Source organism: Phodopus roborovskii, unplaced genomic scaffold, assembly GCF_943737965.1.
Source record: "Phodopus roborovskii unplaced genomic scaffold, PHOROB, whole genome shotgun sequence".
NCBI classification, from domain to species: Eukaryota; Metazoa; Chordata; class Mammalia; order Rodentia; family Cricetidae; genus Phodopus; species Phodopus roborovskii.
Window position 1 is genome coordinate 31,723,712 of NW_026126571.1, and position 12,532 is coordinate 31,736,243.

At 49.4% G+C, this 12,532-nt stretch overlaps 1 protein-coding gene across 1 annotated transcript in view; it reads right to left on the bottom strand.

Annotated features, from left to right (window-relative positions):
• Positions 1–12,532, bottom strand: part of Krba1 (KRAB-A domain containing 1) — a 21,010-nt gene continuing 8,478 nt past the window's right edge. Inside the window, exons 5-18 of the mRNA XM_051202767.1 lie at positions 12,228–12,383; positions 11,005–11,121; positions 10,405–10,584; positions 9,625–9,774; positions 8,693–8,896; positions 8,111–8,284; positions 7,680–7,856; positions 5,702–5,854; positions 5,025–5,177; positions 4,202–4,396; positions 3,971–4,111; positions 3,420–3,524; positions 2,975–3,085; positions 1–1,839 (exon numbers count right to left, since the gene is read on the bottom strand). Of these exons, the coding sequence (XP_051058724.1) occupies positions 1,031–1,839; positions 2,975–3,085; positions 3,420–3,524; positions 3,971–4,111; positions 4,202–4,396; positions 5,025–5,177; positions 5,702–5,854; positions 7,680–7,856; positions 8,111–8,284; positions 8,693–8,896; positions 9,625–9,774; positions 10,405–10,584; positions 11,005–11,121; positions 12,228–12,383 (2,825 nt within the window). The 3' untranslated portion in view covers positions 1–1,030. The remainder of the gene's footprint in view (positions 1,840–2,974; positions 3,086–3,419; positions 3,525–3,970; positions 4,112–4,201; positions 4,397–5,024; positions 5,178–5,701; positions 5,855–7,679; positions 7,857–8,110; positions 8,285–8,692; positions 8,897–9,624; positions 9,775–10,404; positions 10,585–11,004; positions 11,122–12,227; positions 12,384–12,532) is intronic.

The window sequence follows — 12,532 nt, forward strand, 5'->3', positions numbered from 1 at the left end:
TTTTTCTTTTTAATCTCAACTGTCTGGTTCTCAAGTGTGAACTTTCTAGATGATAACACTGTCATAATATTGAAAGGCTGTCATTGCCACATGTTCCCCGGCACTTAAGAATGTGATGATATTTCTTAGAGACTTTAGAGAAGATTAAGTTCAAACAAGAATGAGTGCCATCCTGTGTCTTGGCAGGAAGGGCATTTGGAAAAAAAGACTCACAGAAGATGCCATGTGAGCATGAAGACAGTCCCCGACAGAGCCAGATGTCCTCTGTAGAACCAACCCTGACAAGACCTTGATTTGGGACCCCTGATTCAAGCTGCCCAGACCCTATGAGACTGACTAAAGTGCTCTTCCCCAGGAACTCTGTGGCATTCTGTTCCCAGCCTTACCACATATGGCAGTTCTCTTGAGGCACATGTGTGGAAGAGGGGAACATGAGCTGCCTAACTCCCATTGTAGTGGTGACAATCCAGGCAACCATGCCTGAGTATTGTCTCCTCTGAGAACCCTTCCATAGGAGCCAATGGCCTTTTCTTACCAGCTTTGTGGGTCATTTCAGCTTACACCACAGGCCAGCTCTTCCCTAAATGAGATCTGTGAAGTATTCACTCTAGATAGACAAAGGCTGGCCTTTTAGTGTCCTTGAAATCAGGAACAGGCAATCAGGTTAAGGTGCCTTCACAGTGCCCTCTGCAGCTGGCTCTGTTCATATGTGGTATGCATGACATCCACTTGGAACCTAGATGGCTCTGCTAAGGAGGAAGAGCAACTGGCTGACTGAACCTGAGCCGAGAAAGTCAGAGGTATGGCTGAGGAATGCCTCTATAGTAGTTCTGTGCAGACACCATGGGGGCCTGGCATAGCAGAGGCTAAGGGCCAGGCTTGTAGCAGCAATGAGGGCTGGCTGAGTAAGTAAGGAAGATATAACCCCTGGGAAACAGGAAGCCTGTGATGGTTGTACCCCAGAGGATCCCACCAGGGCATCCCAGCCACCCAGCGGATCTCAGCAAGCCTGAGCAGACAAACAGCACAGTTAATGGGCCCCCCACCTTGGATCCCTGTGGTCACCTCCCCAGAGGTCTTTACTAAGGGCTCCCCCTAGCAGGCTGTTAGGTTCCCTGTGCTGGTTTGGAGAGCTGATGGCTGCCACTCTTGCAGCCTGAGGTTCTGTGTCTGCACTGGTTTCAGGTGAGGCCACAAGGGGGACCAAGGCAGTAGGCACTGAAGGGGAGAGGGGATTCTGGTGGCATCCAGTGTGTTCCACAAGAGGGTGTGCAGTCAGCACATTGTGGCCTCCAGGTGCTGAGATCTGCTGGGATAAGCTACAGGTGGGCCTGGAAGAGTCTACCAAGGAAGCATCTGGAGGCAGCTGAGGTACCAAAGTGCCCTTCCCTCTAGGGAGTCCTGGGCAGTCACCAGCCTTGCAGCCTTCTGCCTGGGCCCGCAGGATCTTTGGTTTGGGCCTGGTGGGGCCCTTCTGCCTCTGGTAGGGTGGATGTCTGTGGTCCAGTCTGTTGGCCCATCGAGGTCTCCGCGGGAGGGCCAACTGCCAAGAAGCCTGGCCTTTTGGTCCAAGGCTCCGTGGGTGCCTTTCCATCCGATCCATCCGGGTCCTCATGGTGGCCACTTCCTGAGTCAAGCCTGCCAAGGCTGCTGCAAGCTGGTCTAGCTTGTCCGTGAGGGCAGTACCAAGGCTATGCAGCTCCTGCTGCAGGGATCTTCCACAGGGGCACGGTGACTGGAAAGAAGTGGGTGGCCACTTTGACAAGGCTGCTATGGGAAGGGGAGACTTGCTAGGTGTCTCCAGAGGGTCCTCAGAGAGCAGATTCCCCTGGGTCCTGGCTAAAACCAGAGAAAGGATGGGTAAGAGTGCTTAGGTTATAAGGGCCTTCTCTCTGGCCTCAGAGACTTCTTTAGTGTATCCAGTATCCTGCCCCCATAAGTCCTGGCTTCCAGAGAATTTTAATCTTGGGTTTCTTCTCCCACCCACCAAAAAAAGTTCAGTTAATTCTTCAGTGCCACATCCCTTGGAGTGGGTCTCACCCCAGGCAATGTGGCACTTGCTGGTCAAGGCCCCTGCCATTCTTCACCCATTTAGCCCAGAACGGAAGAGGGATCTGCTGTTTGCTAAACCCTAGCCAAGGCTCTGTCCTTGTCTGTTCTGTACCTGTAGGGCTGCAGACAGGAAAGGAGAGGTGACAGCCTAAGTCCCCAAGGACCCACACACTGTCTCACCAAGTTCTTGAATTAAAGCAAGGATCTGAAACTGAGGCAGGAGGATCACAAGTTCCAGGTGGCCTGGGTTACTTGCCTCACACAAAACCTTTAGAACCTTGACACAAACAATAACTAACATTTAAACACCAAAAAACAAAGTAAAAGTGTGGTTTGATGCCAGGGCTCTTAACAAAACCTTGCATTCTCTGAGGAGGCAAAGCTCACAGGCAAAGGTACCCAGCACAGGTACAAAAGCCAGCAAGGACATGAGGCACAGACATCCAATCCTGCAAACCTGTGATGCCTTTCCAGCACAGCTCAGGGTACAGGTGCATTATCCTGCCTGTTGTCACTGGGGTCCCTGGAACAAAGTGATGTGAAGCCTGTGCTCTATTGCGGTAAATAAGGATCAGGATAAACAAATAGGCCATGGGCGTGGTCAGTGCTACAGAAGGACTACCTCACTACAGTGCTCTGTGCAGGACCTCAGCCAGGTCACTCAACAGTGCTGAGGTTCAGTTCTCTCAACCCAAACTTTGACTCCAGATGCTTCTCAATGCCTCTAAAAAGGTGATCTTGTGCGCTTTTATGAAAACTCTGAAGAAAAGTGAACCATGTACCTGAGTGGCTTCAATGTAAGACTTTCTTACCCATGACCCAAATGATGAACTTGGAATGTTATTTCCTGAGGCTGGGACTCGGGTTGACTTTCCCAGAGGCCACTAAAGCACAGCAAATGCTGGATAAGTCACAAGCTCACCTATGGCACCGGGTTGCTTATGTCCAGGCTCCTGGTCCCTGGATTCTTCAGTACCCTTGGTCTCAGGCCTTTTCTCCAGCTGAGAGGCAGGCCATGGGCACCCAGATGCTTCTGCAGAAAGAGCGCAGAGCACTTGGAACAAGAACAATATTGTTTTGTCTATGCCACTCCAACATGGGGGTATTCTGATGAGCCACACACATCCATTCCCACCCTCATCCCAATGGCAAATGTGCAACTTTTAAATAATGACTGAATCAGGTGCAAGATGCTGGGGAGCCTAACACTGTTGGGTTGGCCCGCTGCAGCATGTGGGAACCCACTCTGCCATGTCCTACTAAATCTTCAGTGACTTGAGGACTGTAGCACACCCTGAAATCCTGCACAGGTGGTACCCAAGGCTTGAGAGTGGAGCAGCCTCCTGAGATTATTCCCTGACCCCTACCTCCTTTTCCTTCATCACTGCTGACAGGGCCAGGATGACACGTGTGCTCTGCAGTCCCTTCTCTTCTGGGTGACTGGGATTTGGCTCCTGTCCTTTCTGTTTTTCCTGTTAAGAACAAAGTCTGGAGCATAGCTCAGGAGGAGAGTAAAGTGGCTATAATACCAGGTATTTCTAGACTTTTGGCCTAATTCCAAGAAATCCTATTCTCACTGTGTATGTGATATTGGGGGCCTCATGCATGCTAGACAAGTGTTTTACCACTGAAAAAGATCACTTGATATTTCTTTTTTAATTGCCAATGTTATTGGATATTAACTATATGGTGCATGTGTGCATGTATTGAGCATATATGGAAATAGTATGTACATATCATTCAGTGGTTTACCAAGATCCTCCCTATAGAACACAGTTTTTGGCTTAGCTTCCCTCTAAAGTACAAAGAATTATGGGGACATTTTAATGATAGCCAATAGAATGACAATAATACTCAGAGAATGAGATCTGGACCTTTGGACCAATAGTGCTGTCATCCAGGGGGACTCCAGGCTCACCTGTGCTGAGGCTGCTACAGTCCCCAGGCTCTGTTGTCTTAGGATCTTCAGCAAGATGGCTATTTTTGCTGCCTCTTGGGGATGCTCCCGAGACAGGGCTCAGAGGCTCAGGACCCTTTCCAGAGGGAAGGTAGTCTTTCTCTGGGTCATAATAAGCTAGCACCAGAGTACTGACAGACACCTCAAAGGGCAGCTCACTGCCACCCCCCACCCCCATGCCAGAAGACTCACTCTGGAGGGCTGGCTGCCAGAGGGCCGTCTCTGGCCTTAGGTCTTCTCCATCAGAGCTGCTGAAGCTGGAGCTGGAGCAGGGGCTGGGACTTGGGCCTGGACCAGTCACGCAGGTGAAACGCAAGGGCCTCACAGGCAAGATCCCCCTCAGAGAGCTCTCCAGGCAGTGTAGAGGGGAGGGCATGGTGGCTGTCTCTAAACAAAGGAGGGAAGCGCTCACTGCCTACTACCTGACCGGGCATCCAGGATGCATCTTTTTCTGCTCAGCCACAGCCCATTTGGGCTCTGGCTGACCCTGAACAACTTACTTTCTGGTCATAGGTCATAGAGAGAAGCAAATCCAGAGGCTAGCCATGTCTCTGGCCAGGTGAGCTGAGAAACTTTCTACAAGCTCCAAGCCCCTAGCAGCTACTCCTGGTCAGGTACCAGTTAGGCCCTGAGTCTTGCAAGCTAGGCTGCAACCCTCAACTTAGCAGACCCTCTACCCAGCACTATGCATGAGCTGGCAGTTTAGTGAGGGCCACTGATGAGCTAAGTCATTCTTCCACCCTTTTTTAGACTAGAATGGTCCCGCCAAAGCTGCCTACAGTTAACAGCATGTACAGGGGTACCCTTCAATCCTAGCAGCATCTCTACTGCAGAAACCCCACAAGTAACCAAACATCCTATTCTTTCTCAGTCCACTCTGCTCTGTCTACTTCTATATTCCATGCAAGTGAAGGAAGGTAGGAAAGGAATAGAAAAATAGGAAGAAGAGAAGGCTATTGCCTTGGCAACAACTAACTGGAGGCAAACTATGGTGTAAACCCTGAAAGTAACTCACCATCTTTTGGCCATTGCCACATTCTTGGCCTGGCAGCCACTTGGTGATAGGTGGGAGGACAGGTCTGTGTACTGCTTAGACGGAGACTTCTGCTGGGTACTTCTTCCTGACCCTGTCTGAAGTGGGGTGGCTCACAGGCCTCACTCTTTGGTCCTGTTTTAATGAGAAGAGTTCTGACAGTCCTATAGGACCTTATAGTGCCACAGAATGGACAGAATTTCTACTACTGCCAGGCTTTTAGCACACAAGTTTCAGGTGTGGTAATGACCTTGCTTGGTCACTACACCAGCCCAAACCCCTAGGATCTCTTTACTCTCAACCCAAGCTACATGGAATCCCAGGAGATGTGTAACTCAGTGAGTGCCCAGACAACAAGGCACGAGGGCATGACACGGCCACAACAGAGACACCTGGTCAGCAAAGCTCTGGCTCAGTGGAGCAGCAGAGAGTGGTGCTGGGCGTCCACATCCTGGACTCTGAGTACCACTCATTTACATGAGTCTGCAAGAGTGGGAGTGACTCTCCTCACTCTGTTCTCAGGCCTCTGCCCAGGCCATTTCCCTGAGCATCTTCTCAACTCAGCTGAGATCTGGCCTGACGGCTGCTACACCGCTGCTAAAGCCACCATGCAGGAAGGATTTCTCTTTTCCCTGGTACCCACAAATACCATTTGTTACCTTCTCTGTCTGCAGTCCAGTTCCTGGGCTCTGTTTTCTTCAACCCCCTGTCTGCAGCCAAGGAGCAAGGCCAGGCAGCCTGTGGCCTGGGAATGGGGATCTCTCTCAGACAGTTCTCCAGGCCTTGGAGTGGAGAGTTTCCTGGTGGATATCCTGTGGTCAAACATGAATAGTCTTGGATGCCATGTGCTTTGTGAACCCCTGAAGCCTGTCTCTTCTGCTCTGATTAGGGCAGAAGAAGGAGGCACAGAATTTAGGACATGTCCTAGTAGGCCAGGGCCCCAGATGGAGACATGGACCCAAACACTTGTCATCCCTGGCTTTGGGGTAGCCCTGCTCAGGCTACCCTGGAAGAAGCCCACACAGAACTCTGCGTTGGGTACTAGAATGAGAGAGTCTAGTCATAGGAATCTAGTTCAGCACAGCCAACTGTCACCATGTTGAAGGGTGATGCTGTATTCTTAGCATACAGGACACCCTAACAATCAAATTTGCACACGACTTCTTTTACCCCTGCAAGGAGGGCAATAATGCAGGCCGTTTTGCCTCTCAGTATCACATCTGGGCACAGGAAGTCTAATTCTCGATAGGTTTCAGATACATTTCAAAGATAGTATTACTACTGATAAAGTCTTGTGTAAACAACAAGAAGTAGATGAAATAAAATTCTAGAGGGATAAGGTAAGCAGACAGTACTGGCCATTTGTCCATGAGGCCCCTGGGACCAGGCAGTGGTTCTAAGCAAGAGATTATCATGTGGGGTTGGTGTAGCATAGCAAAGCATAGAAATATAAGCCACGGCAGGCAAAGGTCCTTGGCACCAAGCACACTTGAGTTTGATCTCCAGACACGTATGGTGTTGAAAACTTTAGAACTGACTCTTGTAGGTTGTCCTCTGACCATATGTATGCCACAGTATACATTAGGGGTACTAAAAGTTGAAGGACATTTAAGAGTTCTATATTGGGAGGGGGTTCCTCAGTGTGATTCAGGAAAAGAGAAAACCAGCTTTGTAATGAAAACAGTCTCCCAAAGGCTACAAGAGTAATGCCAACTTGCAGCATAATGTCACTTAGGTCTTCTATGTGCCAGACAAGAGCAAAGTAAGCCATCCTGCCCACAATTAGGCAGTGTTTGGCAAGACCAGTAGAATCTATGATCAGAGCAAGAGTAAGGTGTATGTAGATGCGTGGCTTGCCCAGCATCTGGTTTAGTCTGTGCCTTCTGTTGTCTGGGTCTGTATTCAGTGCTGCTGCTTTAACGCTGGGTAGTGCTCCAAGCCACTGATTATGCTGTAAATTTAGGGCCATATAAATTAGGAGCTTCGTAGGTGTGGGCTTGGGGACTGTTGAGAAAATGCAGCTGTCCACAATGCCTGAAGAACATTAGGCAGACTGCTTAACACATCAGGATAAACTAGAATGAGTCCCTTTGGGCTGGTGCCATGCCACTGAGGCAGATGCCAATTTACATATCTAGGCCTTTAACAATGGATGTGGCCAGGGATCAGCTAGGCAGATGCACTGGGTATTCATCCATGGGACAAGACAGACATGACTGTTCCAAGAGGAAAGGAAAAGGGAAATGCTGAGAGAGTCCCAGAAGACCCCAAAGTCCCTAAGAGTGACTTCTTTTGGCAGGGAGGCACAGGTTACTAAGTAAAGTTTTGAAGGTGGTTTTCTAAGATCCTCACTCTATTTTCTCTAACTTGGAGGTCATTTAGTATTACAGACACTTCTTTTATTCTGCAACAGGAAAGTGTTTAATATAAGGGAAATTAAGGACACATTGCCACTGTCCCATTCCTTCTGTCCAAGCTACTACAACAGACCCCTTTCATTCTGCCAACACAAGTCCTGGATCTGTTTCTACTTTGGTATATCTGGTTCTTCTTCTGGCACTGGGGCAGATATAGTAGTGAGCAAGGACTAATGCATTCCTTCCTAGAGGACTCCAACATCAGGCTAGACCAGCTCACCTTTTCCAAGCCGTTGCCCCTGACTGCTCCTGGGGCTCCCGAAATCCAGATCCCCATCACTGCTGCTGGCTGAGGAGAAGCTGGTAGGGGTACCCTGAGAGCCAGAGGGTTGAACCCCAAGTCCCTCTCTCATGCAGCCCTGCAAGCTCAGAGGCAGAAGTGGCTCTCTTGTAGCTTCTGCAGAAAGAAGTGTCATTGGGTCAAGGCAAAGCATGCTGAAGAAGTCCTTGAGCCTTACAGTATATGGCACCAGAAGATCCAGCCCAGGGAACCCCTTCCCTTTCCTGGATAGGTATTTGGGGGAAGGCATGAAGCAGGGGTTAGGAAAGAATGACTCATACTCAAGGAGGTCCAGAGAGGATGACCAGATGATGCCCTCAGCATCTCCCTCCACTGTGCACAGGAGTAACTGTCAGTCTGACCCCAAGTACCTTCACTGTGAGAACCTTGTGGCTGTAGCTCAAGTCTCTGAGACCCAGCATCTCCTGGCTGGGGACTTCTGGACCACGAGGTGGCTAGAGATTGCAGAGGTGATGATCCACCTGGAGGAATGCCCTTCAGACAGGCCTCCAGAGCTTCTAGCGGTGAGCTTGATGCCCTGCCAGCTGGATAAGAGAGGCCACCTTTTATCTTCTCTTGCTGGGCTCCGGCCTGCTTTCAGACCCCGGCTTGGCCCTTGGCTGACTGGCTGGCCCACAGCCTAACTTCACTGCAAGCTCTAAAGATCTGCTAAGCAGGAGATCCTCCAATGAGGAACTCTGAATGTCTTTTCTGCTTCTACAGAAGGAATGAAGCTATCCTCAACTCTGAGGAGAAGGGTAGAAGAGCCACCTGTATGCCGTGGCCATCTTCCACAGCCAGGACCTACTGCAGAAAGAAGGTCCTGAAAGCAGAGGGTGCTTGAGCATGGGCCTGGGTTGAGAACACAGACTAAGATGGAACAACTTGGGGGGAGCAGGGGAAGAGCTCCTTGGCCTAAAGAGAAGCAGTGGGCTTTGGAACCCAGAACTTACCGAGAGTCATCATGGGGCCCCAGCGGGGTACACGGATCTCTCTGTTATCTCCGGTGAAATAGGGACTGTGGCCTTGTCTGCTAAGCTGGCAGGATGCTGGCACTGGGGGACTCTGGGCCCAGCTATCTTCTACCTTCACCATGGCAAGCATACTTCCAGCTCCATGACTACGGCGGAGAGGAGGAGTCTGGGGGCATCTCATCCCTGTGGGAAAGGCAATGGCTGGGAAGCTCTGGTTTCAGGCTTAGACTCAACTTAAGTCCCGAGAACTCTACTTTATAATGCTAGGAGGGACTTCCAAGGCTCCCCTGACTAAGAACAGTTTCTGGCTCTGGGTATGACCACCTCTCAATTCCAAGCACAGATCCAAGTAACACCCCTACTGCCTCTGGGGTGCTTGGGAGCTTTATAAGGGATGTTCAAAGTGAACCCCTCCCTAGTCAGCAACAAATTGGATCTTGCTCCTCATGCAGCAGGCTTGGTTCAACCCCACCCTCTCAAGGCTATGTTCTTGAGAACACAAGCTTATTGATAAACTGACAAATAATCCCAGTCCAAATGTGCTGGGAGTCCCATCCTCCAGCCATAGAACCTAGCCTGAACACAGGATGGCAGGAATCCCCAGTCACAATTATGGTCTACTGTGCTACAACTCCTGCCTATTTCATTTCCCTTTCCCTCCCCAACATCCCTTCTAGAAAGTTCTTTTAGCTCTTTTAACTCCTATAACAATAGCCAGTTTGGAAAATTATGAAGCACTGACTAAGGCTCTGCTTTTGTACAGAGTGACAAGATCTAGCATGGAGTTGTCTAACATGCTGACACAGACACCAATTTTTTTTGTGAAAGGTCATACATGGCTGTACTTGGAGCAGGGAAACCAAAGACATTACACCTAGCTCCCCCACCACTAATCCAGCAAATGGCCTTACCTCCAGAATTCCTTTTCCCTGGATCTGCCTGCAGCTGCAGGTCCCCAACTCCTGAGGGGCTAGGACGCCTGTCTGGGGCTTCTGGGATCTCCTTCAGACAGTTCAGCAGGCCCTGAAGGGGACAATCCCCGGATATTGCCTCTGTCTTCACTAAGGAAAAAGACATATGTCAGTCTCCTGACAGAGACAAGGACCATCTTGGGATACAGTTTGAGCAGCACATGGCCAGAAAACCAGGATCTGTAAACCTTCTAGGTGGGCAGCACCTAGGCACGGCTATTAATTAGGGTGCAAACTGAAGCTGGTAGGCTGGCAGCTCCTGAGTTCTGAGTACAATTTAGCTTCAAGGTGTATCAGGTGTTGACATACACATGGAATGTTTATATGCGCAAGAGACTCTGTGGTTAAGTCCACCTCAGTCCAGGGGATGGAACAGCTATCCTCTACAGATGTAAGACCAAAGCTCAAAGCTCCAGCAACTTTTGAGAGGAATCCTCAGGCAGACCTCAGTGTCCACTGACACCTCATTCATGTCAACAGAAAGTGACATCTGAGTACCAAAGTCCTCCTCAGAGTCCCAGATTAGAAGAAGCAGAGATCAGAGAGGAGAACAGGATAACGTCTGCTGCTTCTATCCCTGAAAGCCATTGGGCTTCATACACTTGACCCTAGGGACACAGGAGACAGCGCGGAAAACAGCAATAGCTATGAAAGGCAGCTTGCACTTTCCAGGGACTTTGACGTCTTTGGTCTGAGCAGACCAGGTGCCCAGGGACTCACCGGGACAGGGCAGGCTCCCTGGCTCCACCTCAGCTCTGGTCTGTTTCAACACACTCAGGCCAGGAAGAGAAGGTGGCAAGTCTGGGGCTGTCCCACGGTGCTGGTGTTGGGGCCCAGGCACAAGGATTTCCTTTAGACAGTTGATGAGGCCTTGCAAGGGACTGTTCTCAGGAGAGGTTCCTGTGCACACATAAGGCAGCTAAGGTCACTGTGGTCCTTATGGGCAGCACAAGACCCTCAGCCATCTCCGCCATCTCGAGGCAGCTGAGAATCACCATACAAACATATGAGGCTTATCTTATAGCAATGGTTCTCAACCTGTGGGTTGTGACCATTTCAGGATCACAGATTGGATATTTACAATTCACAACAGTAGCACAATTACAGTTATGAAGTAGCAATGAAGTAACTTTATGGTTGGGGGTCTCCATAACATGAGAAACTCTATTAAAGGGTGACAGCACTAGAAAGGTTGAAAAACACTGTCTTATAGGGTTGTCATGAAGTTCTGATGAGAGAGTGACATGATCTTTTCTGACCCTACTCAGCTCTAGACTGCTCAACCCCAGCAAGCCAGCCTTTCACCTATTCCTGTGCTACCTCTATCTTGTCTTAGGTGGCTCTTGCTCTGGTCCAGGCTTTGAGTGGGATGAATGGAAGTCTCTCTTGAGGCCCCTAAGCCTTCTTTCTCTATGGTTAGTGGTTTATCAGCGGTTCCTAGTATAAAACACAAAGAAAGTCACGTTAGATCACCCCAGATCTGCTCCCCAAGAGGACAGACCACTCTAATGCTACGGCCCTTTGAGAGTCATCCATATCCTAAACATTAGCCTTGTGCTGGGGGTATCTTTGGAGGACTTGTTCCAGGAGGGTTGGAGGTTGTTTCCTGTTTTCTTCCAGCTTAGCTGCTGTAAATAGCAAGACTTGTTCATGTTGAATGTTTCCAGACCCTCTCCCTGACCCCATCTCCAAATCTGGCCCAGCTAATGAAGCCAACAGTCACAACTCAAGCCGGGCTTGTACTCAAGCTTTCTCTTCTTTTTGGTGTGTGTGTGTGTGTGTTGCCTCTTTTTTTTTTCTTTTTTTCTTTTTTTAAGGACTTTTCTTTGTATAGCCCTGGCAATCCTGGAACGCGCTTTGTAGACCAAGATGGCTTCAAACTCACAGAGCTCAGCCTGCCTCTGTCTCCTGAGTACTGGGATTAAAGGTGTGTGCCACCACCTCCCAGCTGTACTCATGCTTCCTATGTGGGGTTGGTAAGGCAGATGGCATAGGGCACCACAGGCTAATTGGGGTATATTTTTGGGGAGTGCCCATTTTAATCTTTATTCCTTTAAATATTCTAAAATAAAACACCAAAACAGAGTTGGAAAGATGGCTTGGCTCTTAAAGTCTAGGTTCACAACCAAAAAAAAAAAAAAAAAAAAAAATCAAAATATTCAGACAAGTACAATTTTGAAGTATTTTAGAAGACAAACTGAGACACCAGAGAAACTCCAGTGACCAACATTGCTTCCCTGCTACTGGCTTTGTTGAGGCAGCCTATGAATCAAACCAGGTAAGTGACCTGTAATGGCCTGTACATTAGCAAACTGTCCAAGGCTCTCTCTGTGTGTATACAGTCCTCAGGAACTGAGCACCAAATCACCTGGTCTGCAGACCAGAGGCCAAGTGTGTTTTCTCATTATTCAGATACCTTTGTCTCCAGTCAGCTACGAGGAAGCTGAGCCAGAGCAAGTGAAGAGGGCACAGGGTCAAAGCTGGACTCTAGGGCTAGGCCTTTACAATTCTGGGTGTCCCTATGCACATTGGGTCAGACTCACTGGTAGGTAGGGAGCTTTCTTGAGCCCAGTCTCCAGGAGGGCCACTGGAAGATGAGCTGCCTGTGGGTGTGGTGGCCAGGCTGGGGTGGCTTTCTGGGCTCTCTGGAAGAGAATTGAGCAGGCTTCGGGGAGGGTAAGTTTCCACAGTCCCAGCTACTGTTGGGAGATGGAGAAGACACCAACTGGTAAGTTGTCCTAACATTACCACAGTCAGTGCTGTATCTGTCATGTTTCACTAACAACCACCAGGAGCCAGGAACCTATTGCTGAACTCTGAAACTTAAAATTTATGTCTTGGCCATGTC